At 44.3% G+C, this 25408-nt stretch overlaps 1 protein-coding gene across 1 annotated transcript; it reads right to left on the bottom strand.

Moving 5' to 3' along the window:
- Window positions 1–11691: 11691 nt before the first annotated feature.
- On the bottom strand, window positions 11692–24940 carry LOC122429272 (NKAP-like protein). The gene is made up of 2 exons (XM_043449503.1): window positions 24848–24940; window positions 11692–13176 (listed from the first exon to the last, which is right to left on the bottom strand). Exons 1-2 carry the CDS (start codon window positions 24938–24940, stop codon window positions 11992–11994), a joined length of 1278 nt encoding a protein of 425 aa, XP_043305438.1. The 3' UTR covers window positions 11692–11991.
- Between the last annotated feature and the right edge of the window lie 468 nt (window positions 24941–25408).

The raw sequence follows: 25408 nt of genomic DNA, 5'->3' as shown, positions 1-25408 counted from the left end.
AATGATAGTCCCTAAAGCCCTCTCTAACTCTGACAATTTATGATTTATGAGTAAATAAAATACTATATATGAAAGAGGCCTGGAACCTGGTAGCGATGCAATAAATGGTCTCCCTTATGACAGCTCTGTTCTCCGTGTGTCATGGGAGCCCCTGATAAATGCTTGGCTGAAATCCAGAGACTGGGCCTACACAGGATCTTCAAGTCGAAGACCCACACTTGGAGACGTTCATTAATTATGAGCTGATGGATAAATATAGGAAAAAGGAGGGAAGAGAGAGCAGGAAGAGAGAGGAAAGAAGGAAGTATAAGGGCCTACGAGCCCTATGGGCATGGGTTCCAGGAAAAAAGGAGGTGAAACTCCAGACCCCCAGCTGCCAACTCCATCACGTAGGCCTCACATGCTGGTTGCCATGGAGATGGGGGAGCATGAGCCCAGGGCACTGGTCTCTTCACCAGAGGCAGCATCTGCTCCTCTTGAGTATATCCTATTTAAGAAGACATGGAGGGGGCAGTCTTCACACTGCTCTCTCCCTGTCTCCCTATTGCTACCTCCCGGCCTCCCACTCCCCTCTGGGGCTCCCCAGGGCAGCCAAAATCTGGTCTCCTCTGGATGGAGGTCCTGGCACTGTGTACAGGCTCATGTGTTCCTTGAGTGTGTGAGGGGAAAGGGGCAGACATCAACCAGGTTAGGAGAGCTGGGTGGAGTGGTAGGATGTGAGCCTGTGAGCCAGGAATGATGCAATCAGAGCAGCAGAGCTTGAAGGGGACGGTCTGCCAAGCTGCAGAGGGTGGAGCAGGGGGGAAGAGGTGGCAGGCGGAAGGCTGTTGGGGTAATTCAAGTGAGAGAGAATGAAGACCCAGCATAGGACAGCATCAGGGGAAATGGACTGGAAAAGTGAGCCCTGGAATTACAAGGGGGGAGCCGAAGCTGGATTTGCTACTTGGATGGAAAATCTCAGAGCCTCAGAGCAGAAAGGAATCTTCAAGACCTAGCCTGGCTTTTCCCAAAATACCTTGTGTGGAAAACTGACCCCATCAGGAGGTTTCACTATAAATATGTCCAGATGGAGAACAGTATGGAGGTTCCTTAAAACACTAAAAATAGAACTGTCTTATGACCCAGAAATGCCACTCTTAGGCATATACTACAGAAAACCTTAATTCAGGAAGATATAGGCTCCCCAGTGTTATTTGCAATAGCCAGGACTTGCAAACAATCTAAATATTCATCAACAGAGGAATGGATAAAGAAGAGGTGGCACATATATACAATGGAATACTACTCAGCCATAAAAAAGAACAAAATAATGCCATTTGTGGCAACATAGATTTACCTAGAGATTGTCACACTGAGTGACGTGAGTCAGACAGAGGAAGACAAATATATGATATCACTTACATGTGGACTCACAAAAAAGGTACAGATGAAGTTATTTATAAAATAGAAACAGAGTCACAGGTGTAGAAAAGAAATTTATGGTCACGAGGGGTGGGGGGAGTGATAAATTGGGAGACTGGGATTGCCATATACACACTACTATATGTAGGTGGATAACTAATAAGAGCGGCTGTATAGTACAGGGACCTCTACTCAGAACTCTCTAATGGCCTAGAAGGGAAAAGAATCTAAAAAAGAAAAAGAGTGGATATATGTAAATATATAACTGATTCACTTTGCTATACACCTGAACCCAGCACAACATTGTAAACCAACCATATTACAATAAAAATTAGAAGAAAAGAAGATGTCCAGGGCCAAGTCAGCTTTGGAAACGCCAGCATTGGTGACGCACATCAGCAAATAGTAAAGGCCCAGACAGGCCCTGCTATAAAGGAGTTCTTATCTTAACGTTATTTGACTCAACTTTAAATTTTCACAGAAGTCCTGATTTAAAGATACATATTTTGTTGAAGCCAACTTTGTATTTTAACTGACCACAGAGCATCTCTCATCCCCTTCAGAAACACCTGTACCCACCTTCCAGAAAATGAGGAAATTACTGATCTCATCAAATATTTCTCACACACAAAGCACAGTGGTGGAGAGAAGATTCAAGATGCTTAGTTGTCCCAGAGATAACCCCATCTCAGAGTCAGGAGTCCCACCCCTAGGATCAGGCCTAATATATGAGTGCTTAACATGGAAATAACTACTTATATGATATCACATCTAAAATATGAAAAAAGAAAGTAAAATGCCTGAAAACTCAGCCTCTAAGTCAACTATGGTGTAATTCCTCAATGGAACTTTGGCATGATTATGAATATTATATTCATATTCAACACAGGAAATCACTTAAGAATGGGTATATTGTAAGAACTGATGAACTACAGTTTGTGAAAAGGAAAAATATGTTTGGGAAAAGTAAAGACAAGAAGGAAATACATAGCAATTTTTTTTTTTTTTTACCATAAGGAAGTTTCTCTGAATGGTGACTATAAGGGTTGCATAATCCCCCCTGTAATAAGTGGCAGCTGGCTTGTACATCAGGTTTCTATGAGTCTAGTCAGTTTGAGTTGGTTCGCTGAGTCTCAGTCCCTGTAGGCACATTGATTACCTGAATGTGTCTGGCTGAACGCTGGCATCCCTGTTAAAGTATGGCCCCTAAGAAGAACCATCCAGAATAGCCATATACCTACCCCTCTGACATACTCACATACTCAACTTCACCAGGGCAAACAGGGCTTGTAAGAGGAATGACTGGGGCATGGAAGGGTGGCATTTAACTCAGAGCAGACGTTCTAGAAGAGCTCTGTATTGTCTGCTTCTGGACCTAGACTGTAATCGACCTCAGATGAAAAGATTTTTCAAAGAAATACTGATGCAGGGGTCCCTCCCCCAGATATTGTGATTAGTTCAGGTGTAGTGTGGTCTGAGCACTCGAGTTTTTCAAAGCCCAGGCGACTCCAGTGAGCCGCAGGGTTGAGAACACTGGCATAAGCTGTCCTTGAACTTGGGTTCAGCCTGGAGGGATGGAGGGGCCTGTCCCTTCCTAGGGGGCTTGACTTGAAGCCAGCACTAAATGCTGCAGACACAGAGGGGGCTGCTTCTCCAGGCTTGGGGCCAATGGCCTGGGAGGGCATGTGGGTCAAGCCTTGTGGGATGAGGCAGCCAGCTTCTGTGGGAGGGAATCTCAGGTTAGACAGAGGGTCAGACCCTAGAGTTTTCTCTGTGACGGGGCCTGGCCTCCCCAGCATTCCTGGTTTAGGAGAGCCTCAGGGCTCCAGCGCTTTTCAAATGAAGACATTGCCACTCGCCAAGTGGACGGTTTGTAGGGCTAAATGACTTAATATTTTCGGAGTACAAGGAACAAAACCGCCGCAAGACACCGTTGTTTTCCCCGCTGTAATTGATGGGGCTCACTCTTTTCTGCCGTTAAAGCACAAGCTACAGCTATTTTTCTTTTTTTAACCAAACACCGCTGAATGTGAAACATCGATTTTTTTCTTAAACTGAGTTTCAAACTGAGAAATGTCTTGATCCCAGAAGTCAATCACCTTGAGCGTCATCGTAACTTCCACCGGTGCCGTGGTACAAAGGACGAAGGGCTCTGGGGAAGCTGACTTCTCACCCCGATCTTCCCCTGCCCCACCCCCAGCCCTGTAGCGACTGCCACAAAGAGAGGCTTGCACAGTCTCCTTCGGAAGGGCACATGAAGACCATTCTCTGTCTTGTGTGGCTGTCGGCTTCTCTTCCAGAGGGTCTAAGTGGCCCCTCCCCACCCCTGCGACCCCACCCAGAGCACATAATGACCCATGCAGGAAGGAGATGTTGGATTTCTGTCCCTTTCTCAAAGAAGCATGTTTTCTCTGCCCATCTTTCCCACGCTAGCTCTCTGCCTGCAATGCTCTCCTCTCTCCTCACTACTTTCTCAGCTCTCAACTGAAACATCACTTCCTACATCAAACAAAGACAAATATCATATGCTATCGCTTATATGTGGAATTTAAGGGGGAAAAAAAGGACTTCCCCAGCAATTCAAAAAAAAAAAAGAAAAAAGGTACAAATGAACCTGTTTAGAAAACAGAAATAGAGTCACAGATGTTGAAAACGAACTCAGGGTTTCCAAAGGTGAGAGGGGCGGGAGGGATGAGCTGGAGGTTGGGACTAACACACACAGACTGCTATACCGGGCTTCCCTGGTAGCTCAGGTGATAGAGAATCTGCCTGCAGCGCAGGAGACCTGGGTTCGATTCCTGGGCCGGGAAGATCCCCTGGAGAAGGGAATGACAACCCACTCCAGTATTCTAGCCTGGAGAATCCCATGGACAGAAGAGCCTGGCGGGCTACAGTCCCTGGGCTGGCAAAGAGTCGGACACGACTGCACGACTAACCCTCAAGACTCTGCTGCTGCTGCTAAGTCGCGTCAGTCGTGTCTGACTCTGCGCGACCCCATGGATGGCAGCCCACCAGGCTCCCCCGTCCCTGGGATTCTCCAGGCAAGAACACTGGAGTGGGCTGCCATTTCCTTCTCCCACTCAACACTCCACTACGACATATAAAATAGATAACTAACAAGGATTTACCATATAGCACAGGGAACTCCACTCAATACTCTGTAATGATCTATATGAGAAAAGAATCGAAGAAAGAGTGGATATATGTATACGTATAACTGATTCACTTTGCTTACAACAGAAATTAACACAACATTGTAAATCAACTATACTCCAATAAAATTAATTTTAAAAATACAATTTAAAAAATCACTTCCTCCCGGGAGACCTCCCTGACTCCTACCCCACCCCTCCTTGAGTCTCTCTGTTGTAAAGCTCTTGGCATGTTCTACTTCCCTTGGCACAGCTGTGACTTCATGTAATCACAACTTACTCTTCTCTGCCAGAGTGGAAGCTCCCAAGGACAGGCACCATGATCTCTTGTGTTCACTGCCATCTCTCCAGTGCCAGCCCAGACCCTGGCACGTGACCAGGGCTCGATTCATTAGTTTTGAATGAATGAGTGGCTCTGGTTAAAGGGCTCCTCGCTCACATGTGGAGCAATCCTCACTCACCTCTCACCGTATTTGCTCAATCTGTACCTCAGTTTCCCTGATTAGACCAGGAGCCTGCCTATCCCAAACTCTGTCTTTCTTGGCTGAAGCTCTGGGACCAACCAAGCTCTTTCCCGTCTCCTCTCTTGGGACAGAGCAGGCACCTGCTTCCTAATCCCCCTAAGGCCAGTTTCCAGTTGCAATTGAGTTGATTCGATCATAGCCAAGGTGTTGATGCCCTTGACCTAAACTCTCCTGGGTCCCTAGACTCTCACTGCCTGGCCGCACTCCCAAGGTCACAAGACTGAAGAGCTTTACAGAGTTATCTCACTTCAACCGCGCAAGTCTTTGAAGTGAATGTTATTATTATTTATATTCATTTTACGGATGGGGAAAATAAGGAACAGAGGGGTTAAGTAACTTACCTGAGGTCACACAGCAAGCAGTGACCGTGCTGGAATTTGAGCATAGTGCAGACTGATTCCAAAGCCTTTGCTTTGCACCTATATTCCCTGAACTAAACTCAAATTTGCTACACAGTGTGGGACTCAGAGCCTTCGATGGCTGCTCTCCCTCCAGAGCCCACCTTCCCAGGCCCCCACGTCCCTCCGTGTGCCTTACTCTGTGGAAGGGGCCCTGGCAAGTCCCGTCCCCTCAGCCGGTGTCCCCCCTCCCAGCTCTGAGCAGGCGCGGAGGACAGCTGCTCACCGACTCTCCTTGGACGATCCTTCAGAAGCAGCCGGAGTGCTCCTCAATCTTGCTCTCGATGTCACCGCGCTTTCTCAGCACTGGCAGTGTCACCTTGGACTGTGAAGGCACAAACAGCCCCACAGTCAGGGGAAAAAATAGGCAAAGAAATTGCATTTCCTCTGAGACCATTGTGAAGCATGTGTGACTTTCCACCTTCCTGTTGAATTGCTTCAGCTGTGACTTGCAGGACCCAAATTCCATCTTTGTTGAAAAATTGAAGGCAATTGGTGCAGGGGAAAAGTGCTGACTGGGAGAAAGGATAGCTGGGTTCAAGTCCTAGCAGTTTTAAAACTGGTTTAAAAAAAAACCAGTCCAGCCAGTTTTAAAACCTTCACTGGCTTTTTTTTTTTTTTTTTTTTTTTTTTGCTGTTAAGATGATTTCCAAACTCCTTGAAGTGGGAGATGAGATCCTGCACTATCAGGGCCCATCTGTCTCTCATTATCACTCTTCCCATGGACACTTCACTGTACCCCAGAAGGCCATGCTCTCCGACCTCTGACCCTCATAGATGTCTCTAGAACTGTCTTTTTGCCCTCCTTTTTTGACTAGAAAATCTTTACTCCTCCTTCCACTTAAAGATCACCCCCTCTAGGAAGTATTCTATGATGATCATTGCTAGATGAGGTCAAGTTGCTAATACTCCCCATATCACTATGGATGTCCTCCAGTGGAGTATGTATTGCAATTTAATGTGTTTTCTCTGTCCACTTGTCTCACCATCTGCGATAGAAGCTTCCAGAGGGCCACTTCATCTGTCTCACTTACCATTGTTTCCCTGGTGTCTAGTACAGTGCCTGACACACAGCAGATGTCTGAAAGCATAAACTGCATAGGTGAAAGTAAAATTCGCTCAGTCGTGTTTGACTCTTTGTGACCCCATGGACTATACAGTCCATGGAATTCTCCAGGCCAGAATACTGGATTGGGTAGCCTTTCCCTTCTCCAGGGGACCTTCCCAACCCAGGGATCAAACCCAGGTCTCCTGCATTGCAGGCAGACTCTTTACCAAGTGAGCCACAAGCGTAAGTGAATGAGTAAACAGACCAGTCAGGATTTTCCGTGGCAAGCAACAAAAACATCCATGCTTGATTTAAGGAGAAAAGAGATTTATGATATGGGACTGTTGGGAATCTCAGAATCATCGCACATTTTGGAGAACAGGGCTCAGGGTCACACAGTGGAACGATGGCCAGCCACAGACAAGCACAACTTGTTGCCCTCTGGGAGAGCAAACCCCCACAGCTGAGACATCACCATCCCCAACCTCAGACCCTTGACCCCTCCAGCGAGAATTATGCCCTGGATGCTCTGGGAACTTGAACTTGCTGAGCCACTCCCACCACTCTTTATGCTATTAACTCTTGCTGGAGAGACTGAGGCTGGTGGCCTGATGGGCAGAGCCAGAGTCATGTGTCCACATCTTAGCTGCAAGGGAGCCTGGGAAAGGGCGAACATGCCAACTTCATGTTCCTGAATGGGGGATGGGCTCTGTCCCCCAGCAAGAGTCATTGAGTTGGGAATTCCTAGACAAGCGGAACACGTTCTGGGTAGTTCACTAGAATTGGAAACCTCGACGGCAATGAGCCAGTGACTGAGCCAATAAGACAAAGGTCTTGGGCAATTTCCCTCCTTTGTAGTGGCCTGTTTGCTCATCTGCAAAAGGAAAGCCTGCTAGTCATTCAGTTCCCCGCTGACATTAGCATTCTAGGGTCTTGGTTTGAGTTGTTTATCCTCCCATGACCTGATGGCACAGAGGGTACAAACTGATCTAGGGAGAGAGGAATCTCCCAAAAGTCCTTCTATCCATCAGGACAGCCTGGGCTATACCATAGCAACAGATGAAACCCCAAGTCCCAGGGTGGAATAACCAGAGGAGACTGCTACGTATAAAGAAGGGGCTTTACTCTCTAGAAAGGGAAGGGCTTTTTCACCCATGCTGCTGCTGCTGCTAAGTTGCTTCAGTCGTGTCCGACTCTGTGCAACCCCACAGACAGCAGCCCACCAGGCTCCTCTGTCCCTGGAATTCTCCAGGCAAGAATACTGGAGTGGGTTTTCACCCATGTGTTGACACTTTCTTCGGCTCATAGAAAGTAGTGTTGCCTTGAACTCTTCTGAAGGAACGTCAGATCAAAAAGTCTAAGGAAGAAACTAGCTGTTTCACCAAAAAGGTCAAATTCAAAGGCAACTAGCTTCACAGTGGAGGGGGTGGTATGTGAGCAGTAATATGGATGGTGAGCTGTTCATTGATTCATCTGTTCCTTGAGGAAATATTTATGGAGCCTCCCTTATGTATCAGGTACTGTGCTAACCACGGGGGATATGACAGTGAACAAGACAGAAAAGGTCCAAAAAAGCTCTTTGAGCTTATATTTTAGTGAGGAGGGAAGAGAAGAAATAGGTAAATAAATAATTAAGGAAGATGCTTTCAGATGGTGATCAGTGCTTTAAAGGCATTAATCAGAGTGGCACAACAGAGCAGCAAGGGTATAGGTAAAAGGCACTTTGGTAGTGAACCCCTCTGAGATGACATTTAAGCTGAAACCTGGGTAATAAGAAGAGGGAAGAACAAGTCACGCAGCGGGAACAACCAGGTGAGAAGACTCTAAAATAGGAACAAACATGGCTGGAGGACAGTAGAAGACAAGGTCAAGGAAGTAGTAGGCTCTCTAAGCAAGGACTCTGCATTGATTCTGAGTATTACGTTTTGGGGGGAGGCTGAATGGACTGGCTTTGAGCAAGAGAGTGACATGATCTGACTTGATATTGTATTTTTTCAAAAGATCATTTTGACTGCTGGGTGGAGAATACGTTGCAGGGGAGCTAGGTAGTGACAGAGCAAATACAATTCCGAGTTCAATAGGTATGACATAGCCAGCGGAGTGTCTTAGCTTTAGATTCTGTTACAGACAGTATGCTGCTGGTACCTAAAGAGTGACCAGGACCAGGGGCAGGGAGGAGGTTTTTGTCTGGAAATGCCTTGAGGAGAGTCATGCAAACATCCTGGTAGTTGTCAGAACAGCTCAGGCTACACTGCAGTCCCCAGTTAAGCTCCAAGCCTTGGGCTTTCATGAACCACGTTTTATTACTTACTCACACTTCAGGCTCATTGTGGGTTGGCCTGGGGTCTCTGCTTCTCACAGTCACTCAAGGATCCAGGATGACTAAGGTGCCACCCTCTGTAGCCTGGTCTTGGTCACTGAGGCAAGCAGGAGAAAGGCATGTGGAGAGATCTCAAACACACTCTCACACGTTTTGTCACCATATCTCACATCCCATTGCCCAAAACCAGCTCCACGTCTCCATGCAATTGCAATGAAGCTAGGAATTGTTGTCTCAGGAGGAGTGGAGGGCCATATTATCAGTGATGGCTGCCATGGACCTGAAATCAGAAGTGAGTTCTCTTCTGGCAAAAAAAAAAAAAAAGGTGGGAGGAAGGAGGTAGATGGAATTCATAGGAAAGAGCCACAAAAAGATGGATGAGAGACCGAAGAACTGCCCAAAGGAAAAATAGAGCTGCTTTTCTGCTGGGATTTCCAGTGTGAGTTGGGAACCAAAACAAAAAACCAAAACACTTGTTTTAGGATGAATGTGAATCTGTCTGGTACACAATGGGAGGGACCAGACCCTCAATGTTGGAAGGTCATTCAGTACAGAGTCTCCAAGTGCCAGAAAAGTGCACTTATCTCCATGGCCCCTCTCATCAAGCTTCAGTTCCTGTCTTCGTTTGGAGGTTTCCATAGGTATGTATGCATGCCAGAGACTTTTGTAAACCATTTGGATTTATTATATGATCTTTCTATCTGACACATGCTCTGCATTATCAACAGTATCACCTTTAAATAATAATCATGGCAGTACTTTTATCAGTGCCTCTGAGCATTTCACATGTCATAGCTAATTTAATCTTCAAACAGTCCTTGTTGTTCAGTCGCTCAGTCCTGTCTGACTGTTTGCAACCCCGTGGACTGCAGCATGCCAGGCTTCCCTGTCCTTCACCATCTCCCAGAGCTTGCTCAAACTCATGTCCATTGAGTCAGTGATGCCATCCAACCATCTTATCCTCTGTCATCCCCTTCTCCTCCTACCTTCAGTCTTTCCCAGCATCAGGGTCTTTTCAAATGAGTCAGTTCTTCACATCAGATGGCCAAAGCATTGGAGCTTCAGCTTCAGCATTAGTCCTTCCAGTGAATATTCAGGATTGATTTCCTTTAAGGTTGACTGGTTTGATTTCCTTGCAGTCCAAGGGACTCTCAAGAGTCTTCTCCAACACCATAGTACAAAAGCATCAATTCTTCAGCACTCAGCCTTCTTTATGGTCCAAATCTCACATCCATACATGACTACTGGAAAAATCATAGCTTTGACTAGACAGATCTTTGTTGTCAAAGTAATGTCTCTGCTTTTTAATATGCTGTCTATGTTTGTCATATCTTTACTTCCAAGAAGCAAGCGTCTTTAAATTTCATGGCTGCAGTCACCATTTGCAGTGATTTTGTAACACAAGAAAATAAAGTCTGTCACTGTTTCCATTGTTTCCCTATTAATTTGTCATGAAGTGATGGAACCAGATGCCATTAGTTTTCTGAATGTTGAGTTTTAAGTAAGCTTTTTCACACTCCTCTTTCACCTTCATCAAGAGGCTCTTTAATTCCTCTTGCTTTCTGCCATAAGGGTGGTGTCATCTGCATATCTGAGGTTATTGATACTTCTCCCAGCAATCTTGATTCCAGCTTGTGCTTCATCCAACCCAGCATTTCACATGATGTACCCTGTATATAAGTTAAATAAGTAGGGTGACAATATACAGTCTTATAAGGTAGATATTAAGACTACAATCATCACATGGAGAAACCAAGGCACAGAAAGAGTAAATAATTTGTTCAAAGTGTAATCACTAAAGATGGAAGATCTGGGAATGACACCCAGAGGGCCTGGTTCTGGAGGCCCTGCTCTCATGCCTTAGACTACGCTGTCTTTGATATAGAAAGTGCTGCATAAGAGAGAAGGCAATGGCACCCCACTCCAGTACTCTTGCCTGGAAAATCCCATGGACAGAGGAACCTGGTAGGCTACAGTCCATGGGGTCGCTAAGAGTTGGAACGACTGAGCGACTTCACTTTCACTTTTCACTTTCATGCACTGGAGAAGGAAATGGCAACCCACTCAAGTGTTCTCGCCTGGAGAATCCCAGGGACGGGGGAGCCTGGTGGGCTGCCGTCTATGGGGTCACATAGAGTTGGACACGACTGAAGCGACTTAGCAGCAGCAGTGCCGCATAAGACAGGCCAAGACCCTTGCTTGCTCCAAATAGTGCTTCCCCCAGGAGGAGCAGAGGAGAGCAGAAAATCCTCTTCAGCCACATTCCTGAACTGGTGACTTGTAACTTCGTGGGACAACGGGCTGTCCCCATGTGTATCCATGAAGAAACTGGCCTAAATACAGTATGTAATTAGCACGCTTCTGTGTACTTAAAAACAGCCAATAATGAAATAAGTAGAGAGAACCCAAGCAAACAGTTTAGAAAGTTTTCTACTTCATTTTTTTTTTCCCCGCACCAAATGTTTTTCAACATCTCCTGCAAGGAAACCACTCAGTTAATTCTATAAAGAAAAATAAGGACAAGAAATTAGGAGTATAAATCATCATCTCTTCCCTCCAAGAACTCACCGTCTACTCAGGGAAACCAAACAGAATCATGTAACAAATTCGATCATTTTTTTTTTTTTGAGCCAATAAAACTAACTTTTAATTCTGTTAAATGCAAACCAGAAATACACACTCAATTGAATCCTTTGTTCTTTCTGGAGTTCTCCTGGTTTTCCCTGAGTAATGAATGGCTCCATGAGGAAATGAAGCCCTGGAACAGAGAAAAGTCAGAGCAACAGGGAAAACACCACCACCACCTTAGGTTAATAGCTCCAACTTTTATCCGGCAATACACATGCTTGTGCATAAACAGGACTCATGGATAGATAAAGAAAATGCCAAAAAGAGATTTCTTAGGAGGGAAGGATTAGGGATGGGAGTAGAAGACTCACATTTTACTGACTCTCCTCCTGTAGTGTTTGAATATTTTTAAAAACACGTACACATATTACTTTTACAGTCAAAATTAACAAAATAGTTTAAAAAAATCTCAAAAAGCAGCTTTTTCTCAAGGAACTTACAGTTGGTACAGCAGCACCATAAAGCCTTTTAATTTTGGTCATATAAAATTGTTCAAAGTCCTGCTATGGAACAAAAGTCCTTATTTATCATCTTTCCCTTTTGTCTTTCGGTACACCATCTCTCGGAAACTAGCTAGAATCTTATTCTCTCTTTTCCGTCTCTCTTCTTGGTTAAAGGATGCAAGGGCTCTCTTCTCATCAGCACTATAGATCTGATTCTCTTTACGCAGGTGCACAGCCTCCATTCTGCGATGCCTGCTACCACTCATAACACAACCCGAGCATTCAAAAGAAGCAATCTCTTCACTTGTCAACCCAATTTCACCTCTTCGTGGGATACGCTTTCCGGCTTTTACATCCTCAGCCATAGCTGCACCTTCACCTGGAAGCAGAGCATGGCCATAGTTCAAAGGTTTCTCATCTTGAGAGGTGTGTATAATAGGTGCCTCTGGACCTATCAGATCCATGTTATCTGCAATCTTTGACTGCTCAATCCAGATGTCTTCTGGCAACTCCCCTTCTGAATCCTTACAGCTTGAGTCACTGGATTCTTTTTTAGTCTTTTTAGTCTTCTTTTTCTTGGGCTTTTTAGCTCTGCGTTTCTTTTTCTTCTTGAGTTTTTTTGCTCTCTTTTTATCATCATCAGAGCTAGAAATAGTGTCGGAGTCCGAATCACTGTCAGTATTATCAGAATATGTCCTATGTTTTCTTTTGGATTTTTTCTTTCTTTTCTTCTTATTTTTTGAACGACTGGCCTTTTTCCTTTTTTCTTCGGAGCTGGAATCTGAACTGCTGCTCTTCTTGGTCTTTACCTCTTCATCCTCAACCGGGGTGTGTTCATCAGAATCTGGCTCAGGAAACTTTGGAGACAGCCCCCATACCTCAGGAGCTCCCAACTCCCCAACCCTTTCTCTCTCTTTCAGCCGCCTCTGGCGATAGCTCTCCTCCTTCTCTTTCTCACAGTCCTCCGCCCACTGCCAGTCGCCCACATGGTGGTGTTGATAGTAACGGTACCCTCCACAGGAGAAAGAAGATGATGAGAAGTCGTAGTTGCGGAGCCCGGGGGGCCGCTCTCGAGACCCAGGGAGGCTAAAGGGGTAAGAAGCTCCGGCACCCGAACCACTCCACGAAGGCCTGAGGCCTTCGCGGTCGCGTGAGTGAGTACGGCTGCCCCACGGGGAGTGTCTGACCTGCGCGGATGGCGGGCTCTCGGACGAGCTGCGTCGCTGTCTCCCAGAGCCCGGGGTGTCCTCTGGGTAGCTAGACTGGGACCAAATTCGATCATTTTTAAGGAAGGGATAGCGGAACAATTCTAAACAAGACAATGTGATTAATTGTTGAATAAGCGGTCCAGATGATGGGAGCTATGGATGGCAGGGGTGGAAGCAGATTGGCGGTGGGGTGGACGACTCTGAGCTGAGTGAGCAAGGAGGACTTGCAGCAGGAGGAGGAATCTGAATCAGTTTTGTTTTGTTTTTTAATTAATTTTGGCTGCACTGGGTCTTCACTGCTGCACACAGGGACTTCTCTAGTTGCAGGATACGGGCCTAGTTGCCCCAAGGCATGTCAGATCTTAGTTTCAGACTGGGGATCAAACCCGCATCCCCTGCTTTGGAAGGCAGACTCTTAACCACAGGACCACAAAGGAAGTCCCTTGAATCAGGTTCTGAAGGATGTGGCAAGGACCAAACTAAGCTGATGCTGGACTGGCCGCCCTGGGGCACTGGGACTGGGAGGGCTCCATCAGCTCTGTCTAGAGTTGGAGACCACTAGACAAAATATTCACTATACATGGACTGGGCAAGGGTCCCTGGACAGACCCTGCCCTCCAGGAATCTCCCATCACAGACAGAGAGAAAGTTCTCAGAATAGCAAGTCAAGAAAAGATGTAGTAACAGAGCAAAGATAGGAAAGCAAGATGATAGATGCATTTTATGAGGCCTCAGGTTCTGTGGAGCCCCTGGTAGTTGTTCTTCCTATAGGAGCAGACTCTTGGTCTCAGGGTAGCCACACACCTCAGCTGCCTGAGCATCAGCCCCTAGAGGATGCCCAGGGCTGGGAACAAAAGTGTTTTTAACTCTATTACCCACAGGTCTAAGGCTGCCAGCTTCTATGCTTTGGAAAATTTGCTTCCATCACACACACACACACATACACACACATCCATACAAAAAAAAAAAAACCAATAACAAAAACCTACACATTTCCCTGTTGCATGAGTCAGAACCCGCATCCCACTCTAACTGGTTTTACAAAGAAACCATATGTATCAGGAGATATTAGACAGCTCACAAAATGTCAGAGAAGGCCAGAGAGGCTGGTCTTCTATCCTGCCTGGCCCACATGCTGATAGGGTCCCTTGGTCCAAGGCCCAGGCTTACCAGGTGGCGCTAGTGGTAAAGAACCTGCCTGCCAATGCAGGAAACATAAGAGATGCGGGTTCAATCCCTGGGTCGGGAAGATCCCCTGCAGGAGGGCATAGCAACCCACTCCAGTATTCTTGCCTGGCGAATCCCATGGATAGAACAGCCTGGTAGGCTACAGTCCTTGAGATCTCAAAGGGTCGGACATGACTGAAGCAACTTAGCGCACACGTCCAAGGCCCAGGCACTGAAGCTTGCTTCGTAGAGTAGATCATAGAATACCATTCCCAGGATTTCTGTCACTGCTCCCTCTGAAAGCCTGATGGCCCTCCACCACTGTCCACCCCTAGCTAGCAGCATAGCTTTCCCGTGGACCTTTCTTCCTCTCTTCTGAACTGAAGCATCTCAGAGCCAATTACAGGATTCCAGGTCATATGCCTACTCGCTAAGATGGGGCTGGGAAAGTGAGTTCTGATTTCTCTCTTGGAAAAGTGGGATTCATAATGGAGGTAATTACCAGGATGGTCACACACCTGTTTTCCTGGGAGTCTCAATTTTTGCCTGTTGTCCCAATTTAAGAATGAATGGGTGCAGTGGTAAAGAATACGCCTGCCAATACAGGAGACTCAAGAGATTCAGGTTCGATCCCTGGGTCAGGAAGATCCCCTGGAGTAGGAAATGGCAACCTGCTCTGGTGTTCTCGCCTGGAAAATTCCATGGACAGAGGAGCCCGCCCGGCTATAGTCCATGGGGTCGCAAAGAGTTGGACATGACTGAGCACACACACAATTACCCTTTTTATTCTCAAAAGTGTTTTAGCTTGGATCGTAAATTATATAGACATCCTAATCATTCCCAATAATAATCACTGGGTTCAGTGATCACAAATATCCTGCTTTCCCTTCATTCCCAGTCCTCTTGCCCTCTCTTTCAAGAAGCAAGTTCTGAATGCACCGAACCCCTTCTTCTATTGCAGAGCAAAAGGGAGCTAATCTATTTGTATTCAGGGAAAGCCCACAATGGGCATACTTCAGGGACCATGCCTGCTAGAATGAGAGGGAGAACTTTTCTATGTGAGGTATAAAAGCCAAATGAAAATTCAAAGGAACAAAGGAAAACCTGAGCAACCATCTGGCCAGTTTAGTTGGAGATCCAGGGTGGGGACAGCTCATGGGGGAACTTGAATAACAAGGGAAAAACTTTAAATGTTATGTCTGGAAAATAGAAATATGAACATTCTCTGAGAAGGGGAATGGCTTGACCGAGTCCAGTGAGCAAGAAAGAGAGGGGCCAGACATACCTTAATTTAAAGTGTAACATCGTACAGAGTGAGAGAACTGAAAGCTACTTAACCTCTTTGAACCTCAACTTTCTCATTTATAAAAATGGAGAAAAACGAAAGCCTCCTCTTGAGATTGTTGGGAGAACGAATTCAAATGCAAAGTTCTTGACACAGTCTACCACTCCACAGTGAGTACTTGACAGATGTTAGTTACTTTAGCTGATCACAGGCAGTATTTTGTAGAGCGTCCTACAGCAAATGTGTGCAGAACAACAGAAAAGGGGGAGAGGCTGGAGGCTGGGAGGCCAGAGGCAGCTTAGTAGAGAGAACTTTGGAGGAAGGATGCACTGTTGGGAGCTGAGAAAAGGGGAGGAGTCAGGCTGAGAGCCAGACTTCCCACCAGAGTGACTGGCAGGCCAGTGGGGACAGCCCCAAAGAGCATAGTGATGGCAGGTGGTTGGTTTATAAGGACTTGTGAGGAAAGGAAAGATAAAGAATTAAATTTGGGACATGCAACATTTAAAGGTCAAGACTATCATCTTGGAAAGTTCCCTAATAGGTGAGCTGAAGCTCAAAAATTTTCCACCTGATCTTAGAAGCTCAAAGAGAAAGTATAATGAATAATAACAGAATGTGTATTATTAAATGATGGGACAAATCTTCCGTCTATGGTCCCACTGAGGTCTTAAATGGCAGAAAAAGGTGTTCTCGTCCTTTTAAAGCAGGGTATCTGGGAGGCCCACTTGGTTTTCAAAAGGACAGAAAGCTCATATGAAGAGATGGGGAACATTATGAAAAAGATACAGGGCATCTCACAGAATGAAGGATCAGAGTGCAGCTCAATCTCTCCTTTCTCTCACCATCATCTCACTCCAGCTTCTTCTGGATACTTACCCTGTTCCCCTGACTCTACCTGGCTTCTCAACTTGAGAGCCCACCACCACCCAACCAGGTTGTGTATCTCCTAGACTGAGTTACCAATATCTCTTAAATAGCTAATAAACATGGGATCACTAAGAAAGCCTGTGGGAAAGGCAAGCCACGGAACCCACCAGTTTAAGAGGTCATCAAGTTTTTTGGTGCATCCTTCAGTGTTCATAAATGCAACCTGCATTGGTCCGGTTCTTGTAGGGCAGGGAGACTGCATGGTGCAGTACACAACACAGGTTGCAAAACTGGGATGTGAACCCAGACCTGACTGACTCTTAAGTCCCTGCTCAAACCCTCTACCTTGCATATACGGCAAGCTCAAAGGTACAGAGGTAAAAGCTTGGGAGGAGTGTTTAGGAATTAGTTCTTAGACTGGAGCATTAAATGCTGGAGGTGGGGAGATGGGAAGTAAAAGGATCAGCAGGAGCCACATGCTGCAGGACCCTAGCAGGTCACACTAAGGAGATGGAATCCATCCTGAGAGCAATTAAGAAGCCACAAAGTTTTTTAAAATAGAATTTTATTGAGATGTAATTCACACACCATAAAATTCACCTTCTTGAAGTGTACAATTCAGTGATTTTTAGTATATACACTGAGTTGAATAACCATCTACCTAATTTTAGAACATTTTAATCACCCCCAAAAGAAACTCCATATACACTAGGAGTCACTCACCATTTTTCCTTCCCCTCAGCCCCTAACAACCACTGATCTACTTTCCATCTCAATGAAATTGCCTATTCTGGACATTTCATGTGAATAGAATCATATATTATGGATCTTTGTAACTGGCTTCCCTCATTAAGTGTAATTCTTTCAGTGTTCATTCATGTAGCATGTATCAGTGCTTCATTCCTTTTAAGGGCCAAATAATATTCCATTGATGGATATACCACATTTTGTTTACTCATCATCTGGTAGACATTTGTGTTGTTTCCGCCTTGGGGCTATTATGAATAATGCTGACATAAACATTCATGTACAACTATTTGTATAAATATAAGATTTCATTTCTCTTGAGTATGTGTTTAGGAGTGGAATTGTTGGATCATATAGTAACTCTGTTTAACTTTTTGAGCAATCACAAACTGTTCAAAAATCGACTGCATCACTACATTCAACTAACAATATGTCAGGGTTATAATTTCCACATATCTTTACCAATAGTTGTTATTGCTTTCCTTTTTGATTTTTAGTAATCCCAATGAGTTTAAGGTAGTAGCTCATCATAGTTTTGATTTTCATATCCTTAATGAGTAATAATATCAAGCATATTTTCATGTGCTTATTGGCAATTTGCATGTCTTCTTTGGAAATAAGTCTATTCAAATCATTTACCCATTTTAAAAAATTGATTTATCTGTCTTTTCATATGAGCAGTAAGAATTCTTTATGTATTTTGGATACAAGTTCCTTATCGGATATATGCTTGAAATATATTTTGTTTCATTAAGCTGTCTTTTCCATTTCTGTATGGTGTCTTTTGAAGCATGAAAGCTTTAATTTTGGTGAAATCCAATTTACCTAACTTTTGTTTTGTTTCTTTACTTGTGCTTTTGGTGTCAAATCCAAGAGATTGTTGCCGATTCCAAGGTCATGTGTTTTTGTCTAAGATGTTTATAGTTTTAGCTTTTACATTTAGGTATTTGATTCATTTTTAGTTTATTAATGTGTATAATTGAGACAGAGATCCAGCTTCATTCTTTTGCGTGTGGCTGTCTAGTGCCCGGCTATAGTGTTTAGCACTAGTGTTTGTTGAAAAGGCTATTCTTTCTCCCATTGCATTGTCCTGAAATTAATTGACATTGATATATGGATTTATTTCTGGACTCAGTTCTGTTCAGTTGATCAGTATATCTATATCTATGCCGGTATCACATTGTCTTGACTACTATTGCTTTGTATTAAGTTTTGAAATCAAGAAGTATGAGTTACTCTTACTTTGTTCCTGGTTTTCAAGATAATTTTGGCTGCTATGAATCCTTGTAATTCTATATGAAGATTAGAATCAGAATTTTAGAACTTAGAATGTTGTCAATTTCTGCAAAGAGGTCAGCTTAGATTCTGATATGGATCACATTTAATCTGTAGATTAGTCTGAGGAGTACTACATTCTTAATAATATTAAGTCTTCCAATCATGAACATGAATGTATTCCCATTTATTTAGGTTTTCTTTAACTTCTTATTTTTTTTAATTGAAGTTTAGTTGATTCACAATATTGTTTCAATTTCTGCTTTATAGCAAAGTGACTCAATTGTACTTATAAATATATACTTTTTTATATTCTTTTTCATTGGGATTTATCACAGGATGTTGAATATAGGTCTCTGTGCTGTAGAGTGGGCCTTTGTTGTTTACCCACTCTACATATAAAAGCTTAACCTGCTCGCCCCGACTTCTCACTCCATCCCTGCCCCACACCCCCTCTCCTTTGGCTGCCACCAGTCTGTTCCCTATGTCTGTGATTCTGTTTCTATTTCATAGATAGGTTCATTTGTGTCATATTTTGGTGCTTCCCAGGGAGCACAGATGGTAAAGTGTCTGCCTGCAAAGCGGGAGACCTGGGTTCGATCCCCAGGTTGGGCAGATCCCCTGGAGAAGAAAATGGCAATCCACTCCAGTACTCTTGCCTGGAAAATCCCATGGATGGAGAAGCCTGGTAGGCTACAGTCCATGGGGTCGCAAAGAGTCAGACACGACTGAGCAACGTCACTGGTTCACTGGTGTCATATTTTAGATTCCACATATAAGTGATAGTATGTGGTGTCTGTCTTTCTATTAACTTACATCACTTACTATGATAGCCTATAGATCCATCCATATTGCTGCAAATGACAATATTTCATTTTTTATGGCTGAGTAGCATCCCAGTGTATATATGCACCACATCTTCTTTAACCATTCATCTGCCAATGGACATTTAGGTTGTTTCCATATCTTGACTATTTTGAACAGTGCTGCTATGAACAAAGGGATGAATGTATCTTTTTGAATTACAGTTTTGTCTGGATATATGCCCAGGAGTGGGATTGCTGGATCATATGGTAATTCTGCTTTTAGCTTTCTGAGCCCCCTCCATACTGTTTTCCACAGTGGCTGCAGCAACTTACATTCCAGCCAGTAGTATACAAGGGTTCTCCTTTCTCCACATCCTCTCCAGCATTTATTAATTGTAGACTTTTTAATGATGACCATTCTGATTGGTGTAAGGTGGTACCTCACTGAAGTTTTGATGTGCACTTCTCTAATAATTTAGCAACGATGAGCATCTTTTCATGTGCCTACTGGCCATCTGTGTGTATTCTTTGGAGAAATGTCTATTAGGTCTTCTGCTCACTTTTGAACAGAGCTGTTTGCTTTTTTGTTATTGAGTAATAGTTTTCAGTTGTAGTTTTTGATGTACAAGTCTTACATTTTAAACTTATTCCTAAGTATTTTATTATTTTATGTTATTGTTATTTTATGTCATTGTTATTTTGTGTTTATGTTACTGGAATTTTTATTAGTTTCATTTTCGGATTGTTGATAGTGTATAGAAATATAAATGATTTTTGTTTATTGATCTTATGTTCTGCAATCATGCAAGAACCATTCTAAGAGTTTGTGTGTGTGCATTTCTTAGTATTTTCTATATTCAATATCATCTGCAAAGACAGTTTTACTTCTTCCTTTCCAGTCAGGATGCCTTTCTCTTTCTTTTATTGGCCTATTCGTCCTAGCTAAAACCTCCACTACAATGTTAAATAGAAGTAGTGAAAGTGAACATCCTTGTCTTATTCCTAGTCTTAGAGGGAAAGTTATCAGTCTTTCATCATTTTGTGATCAGTCTTTCATCACTTGTAAAGGAGGTCACTTTACACTTTACACATCACTTCTACTCCTTTTTTATTGAGTGTTTTTATCTGAAAGGAAAATGTGTGTTGTCAATACTTTTTCTGAATCTATTGAGATGATCATTAGGTTTTTAAAAAATTCTATTAATATGGTATACTTTATTGATTCGTTTTTAGATATTAAAACAACTTTGCATTCCTGGAATAATCCTCTCATTCATGATGTATAATCACTTTTATTTATTGCTTGATTCATCTTGCTGGTATTTTGTTGATGATTTTGTGTCTATGTTTACAAGGGATTTTGGTCTGTAGTTTTCTTGTAATGTTTTTGTCTGTCTTTGGTATTAGGATAATACTGGCCTTACAGAATGAGTTGGAAAGTATTTCTTCCTCTTTTATTTCTTGGAAAGACATAATTTACTTAAACAATCTTTTTGCCCCTTGCTCTTTCTCCCCACCTTCTGGCACTCTCATTATGCATATATATATAGGTATGCTTAACCTCTTCAATGGACATGAACTTGGGCAAACTCTGGGAGATGGTGAGGGACAGGGAGGCCTGGCGTGCTGCAGTCCATGGGGTCGCAAAGAGTCAGACACGACTTAGTGACTGAACAACAACGACAATGGTGTCCAATGGTCCCTGAAGCTGTGTTCATTTTCTCATTCTTTTTCTTTCTGTTCCTCAGACAATCTAAATGGACTTATCATCAAGTTTCCTTATCATTTTTTCTATCAGTTCAAATATACTGCGAGATTGTCTAGTGAATTTTTCATTTCAGATACTTTTCTTTACCATTCCAAAATTTCTATCTGATTCTTTTTAAATAATTTCTATCTCTTTATTGATATTCTCTATTTGGTGGCACATTGTTCTCCAATTTTCATTTATTTCTTTGTGTTTTCCTTTAGCTTCTTTGAACATTTTATAATATTAGATTATTAACACCTTGTCTAGTAAATCCAACATCTGGACTTCCTCAGGAAGAATTTCTCTTGACTTTTTCTTTCCTGTGTATGGACCATACTTGCCTGTTTATTTTCATGTCTCTTATTTTTGTTGTTGTTGAAAACTAAACATTTTGAATAATATGATATGGCGACCCTGGAAATCAGATGCCCTCCCAACCCAGGGCTTCCATTATTGATTGTTATTGAGGTTGCTGTTAGTATTTAGTGCCTTTTCTGACCTAGTTCTATAGTCTATATTCTTTGTCATGTGCAGCCACTGAGGTCTCTGTTCAGTTAGTTTATTGATTATCTAGTCACTGAATAGAGATTTCCTAAATGCTTTCACCCAATAAAATTTCTCCTCCCATCTTTTTCTGAGGGGATCTATGTGTGTATTGGTGCACACCTTCAAGGCTCTGGCAATTTATAACTCTGCCTGAATGTTTCATTCCTGCTTGTTCAGAATCCCAAGATCAGCTAGAAGCAAGAGACTGGGATTTTTTTTTCAGTCATTCCTGTGGATACACACAGCCCTGCACAGGTGTGTGTAGCCTTCTAAATCCTCAGGAATTTGTCAGAGCTTTTCAAAGCTCCCTATGGACATCTCATTCACCAGATTTAAGGTTTGGGCCGGGTTCTTGTTTGCCCAGCAGGCATCACCACCTCAGGTAAGTGTGATGTTAAACAATTGCCTATTATTATTTTTGACAAATGCTCTATGGATAAAGGGTCTCACTGAAAAAGCTCTGAGTCAGATCAAATAAAGGCAAGTCCTGCGAATAAGGCTTTTCCAGGGAACTGCTATACAAGTCAAATCATGACAATTCTCCGAGGATGGAGGTTTTGGGGATCTCCAAATTCCTATTTCCCCATCCAGTGACTGCCAGGCTGCTGGCTTTCACAGCTACTGTGGTTCTGATGCTGCTAGTTCTCAAGGCTACTGCAGAGCTGGGGAAAGAGGCATGGAAATAGGACAAGTTAAAAATGCTGCAGATCTCATTGTTCTTGATGAGATTATATTAATATCATTTTTATTGAATAAACACTCTGGGTTGTTGCAAGTCTTTGATTAAACTTCCAGAGTTCTGAAAATGTTAATTTTGAACATTTTCCCATGTTCTTATTGCTTTTATGGAGGAGCATGTTTGAGGAGGTTCTTGCTCAGCCGTTCTTCTGCCATTCTGAGCCTGCTTTTCTCTCATCAAGAGTTTTAACTGGGGGCCTAACATGGTCAGATTTTCATTTTGTTAAAATCTACCTGACCTCAGCCCTGAGAATTAATTGGAGGGACGGGACAGGCAGCAAGGGGCTGGTTAAGAGAATCTAACTGGGGACTAGTGATGGTTGCCATTCCCAGGGCAGTAGGACAGTTATGGCCGCAGAGAAGATCAGTCCAAGAGACTCATGTAAAATACTCTTTTCTTTCCCTTGGTCTAATCAGTCAATCAGGAGCTGAAATGAGACTCACACTCTATCAGACAAGCAGACCCAGAGGGAATCAGCCCGGACACAATGCAATGAAGAGCACTGCTTATCTCTGGGCAGCCCAGAAAGGCTTTCTGAGAGAAGAGATTCCAGAAATCCCCAGTGGAGAGTTAAGTAACTCTTGGGAGGAGACAATGAGGGCTGACAGGAGGGGCTGGGGGCCTGCATGTTCCTTGGCCTCTGCTGCAGCAACACGTGGGGGGGCTGACCAGAGTTTTGCCATCTGGGGTCCTGCTGGAGCACAGATTTTTCTCAAGAGGCCTCATCCTCCCCAGGGACATTGTGCTGCTGAAGACCAGTAGGGGAGTCAGGTAAGAGTGAAGTGGGCTGCTTTCCTCTTCACTTCTTCCTCTCCCAGGCAATTCTCCGAATCAGCTTTTGTGTGTCCCAGATGTTCCTGCCTTTGTTCAGATTTAATCCTCCCTGTTTACTCCCCCCAGTACCTGTTTATTATGTTCCATTTCTCTTTAGGAGCTGGGGCTCAGCAGATCTGCCAAGACTGATCTTATCTGCACTTGGGCAAACACAATCGTGCCATGCCTTGTCATCCAGCTCCTGTATGAAAGGGCCAAAGAAGGAGAATTAAAACCAGCACCGCCAAGAACAGCAAGCCCAAAGAGATTTAAAAATAAACATGAAAACTGCTCCAGGCCCCATTCAGAGGCTCTCACCAAGTCCTTCAGTAGAGACACAATGAAGCCCATTCTCAGGGCCCTCTGCAGCTGCAAATCATGTGGCCTTGGCTCCTGATTCCTGCCTTGGAGAAGGGACGGTGGCTCTGGCCAGGCCTGTGAAGACAGTGCTGCAGAACGTCTTCCCTGCTCAGATTCAAAATCTGAAAATGTTGCAGCTGTTACAGATCATAGCTTTCCGTCTTTGGTGGGGTCCTGAAGGCCAACGAGAGAGGAGGGTCCAAGGCCTCAGCAAAGGTTAGGACACTGGCCTCTGGATTCACCCTCTAAGCCTTTCTCTAACAGCACACAGCATATGCAAGTGTGCAAGCTAAGAATCACTGCAAGAGCATTTTTTAAAATTTTATTTATTTTAATTGGAGGCTAATTGCTTTACAATATTGTAGTGGTTTTTGCCATACATTGACATGAACCAGCCATGGGTGTACATGTGTTCCCCATCCTGAACTCCCCTCCCACCTCCCTCCCCATCCCATCCCTCAGGGTCATCCCAGTGTACCACCCCTGAGGACCCTGAGCAGAGGATTTTAAAACTGAAGGAAAAAAAGATATTTTATTTCTTATCATCCTTCATCAGACAGATCGACATCCTTCATCAGACAGACAGACCTGATCGTACTGTCTCTAACCCGGATCCCGGGGATAGCCTTGGACCTGGAGCCACGAGGCCCTGCCAGCCCTACTTTTTGGTGCTGAGGCAGACAATGTCTGATTCTTCACCAGGGGCTGGAGCAAAAGCCTTAGAGGTGAGTCACAGTGAAACCATAAGGGCCCTTCCCAAACTCTCTACTGGACCCAACCCATATGCCTTTTCCCACCCCTGACATCCCCACCTCAGCCTGAGACAGGAGTCAGATGGAGTCTCTAGCGGCTTAGGGCCACCTCTTTGGCAGGAAATGTGTTAGTTCTCTAACCCACGGCACCCTCACTCCTGAATCCTCACATCAACTCTCCAAGGTGGGTATCAACATCTCTGTGGTAGGCATGAGTCTACCAAGACTATGAGAGGTTGCACAAGTTGCCCAAGATCACCCCGCTAAGAACTGGCAGTTCCAAATTTGAACCCTGGTCTATTGGCTCCAAAGCCCAGGAATCCCCAATGCAACAGGGTTTCCACTGACTGGTCCTCTAAGGACTGTCCATCCTACCCACCTGGGATGGACAAGCCTGCGGCTGCCTGGCCCAGGTGGGGGTGGAGGTGCGTGGAGCGCTGCAGTGTTCTGCATGCACCCCTCGGTCATCACAAAAGGCTTGTTTTACAAGCGGTGGCTGTGGCAGCAGCTTCAGGCGCCTTTGCCTTGCAGGATTGACATCAATCCTCATTCAAATCAAACTCCTCTGAAACATGCTCCAGTGGAGTGGAATTTTCTGCTAAATAAGGTGTTATTAACCCAGCTCCCGGCTCTTTGGGCCCGGGCTGAGCTCAGCAGCCGCCGCCGCCGCTCCACACTGATGAATCCACTTAAGTACCGATTAATAGGCATTGCGCACTGGTCCAGGCAGACCCCGTGACCCGCAGGCACCTCCAGGCTCCTCGGGCCACAGAGCCTGGAAACTCAGTTGCATCTTCTCTGACTCCTGTTCCAGCCCTGCTGCTGAGTAGCAGTTGGATGCTCTGTGATCTGAGGATGAGAAAATGGCAGTGGAGGATGAAAAGGGGGAAATTATTATTCTTTTTTAGCAGCTTCTTTCTTCCCAGGCTTTGCAGGACTTCTGGGGATGGGGCAGACAAAGGATGAGCCCCATCTGAAAGGAAAGGGGGGTAGCTCTGCTCTCCTGCACGGCTCCCAGCACCATGCAGAGAGGACTGGGAGACTGCACAAGAAGTCACCCGGACTTTAGGTTGAGATTGGACCCCAATAAAATGCCATTTCAGCTCTAGCATTGCCCAAAACATGCTTTGATGCCCCCAATCCAATCATTTCAGCCATACACAAGTTCAATTTATGTAA

Source organism: Cervus canadensis, chromosome 2 (assembly GCF_019320065.1).
Source record: "Cervus canadensis isolate Bull #8, Minnesota chromosome 2, ASM1932006v1, whole genome shotgun sequence".
Classification (NCBI taxonomy): domain Eukaryota; kingdom Metazoa; phylum Chordata; class Mammalia; order Artiodactyla; family Cervidae; genus Cervus; species Cervus canadensis.
Note: the sequence above shows the minus strand (reverse complement) of the source record. Positions and strands in the feature narration are given on the sequence as shown.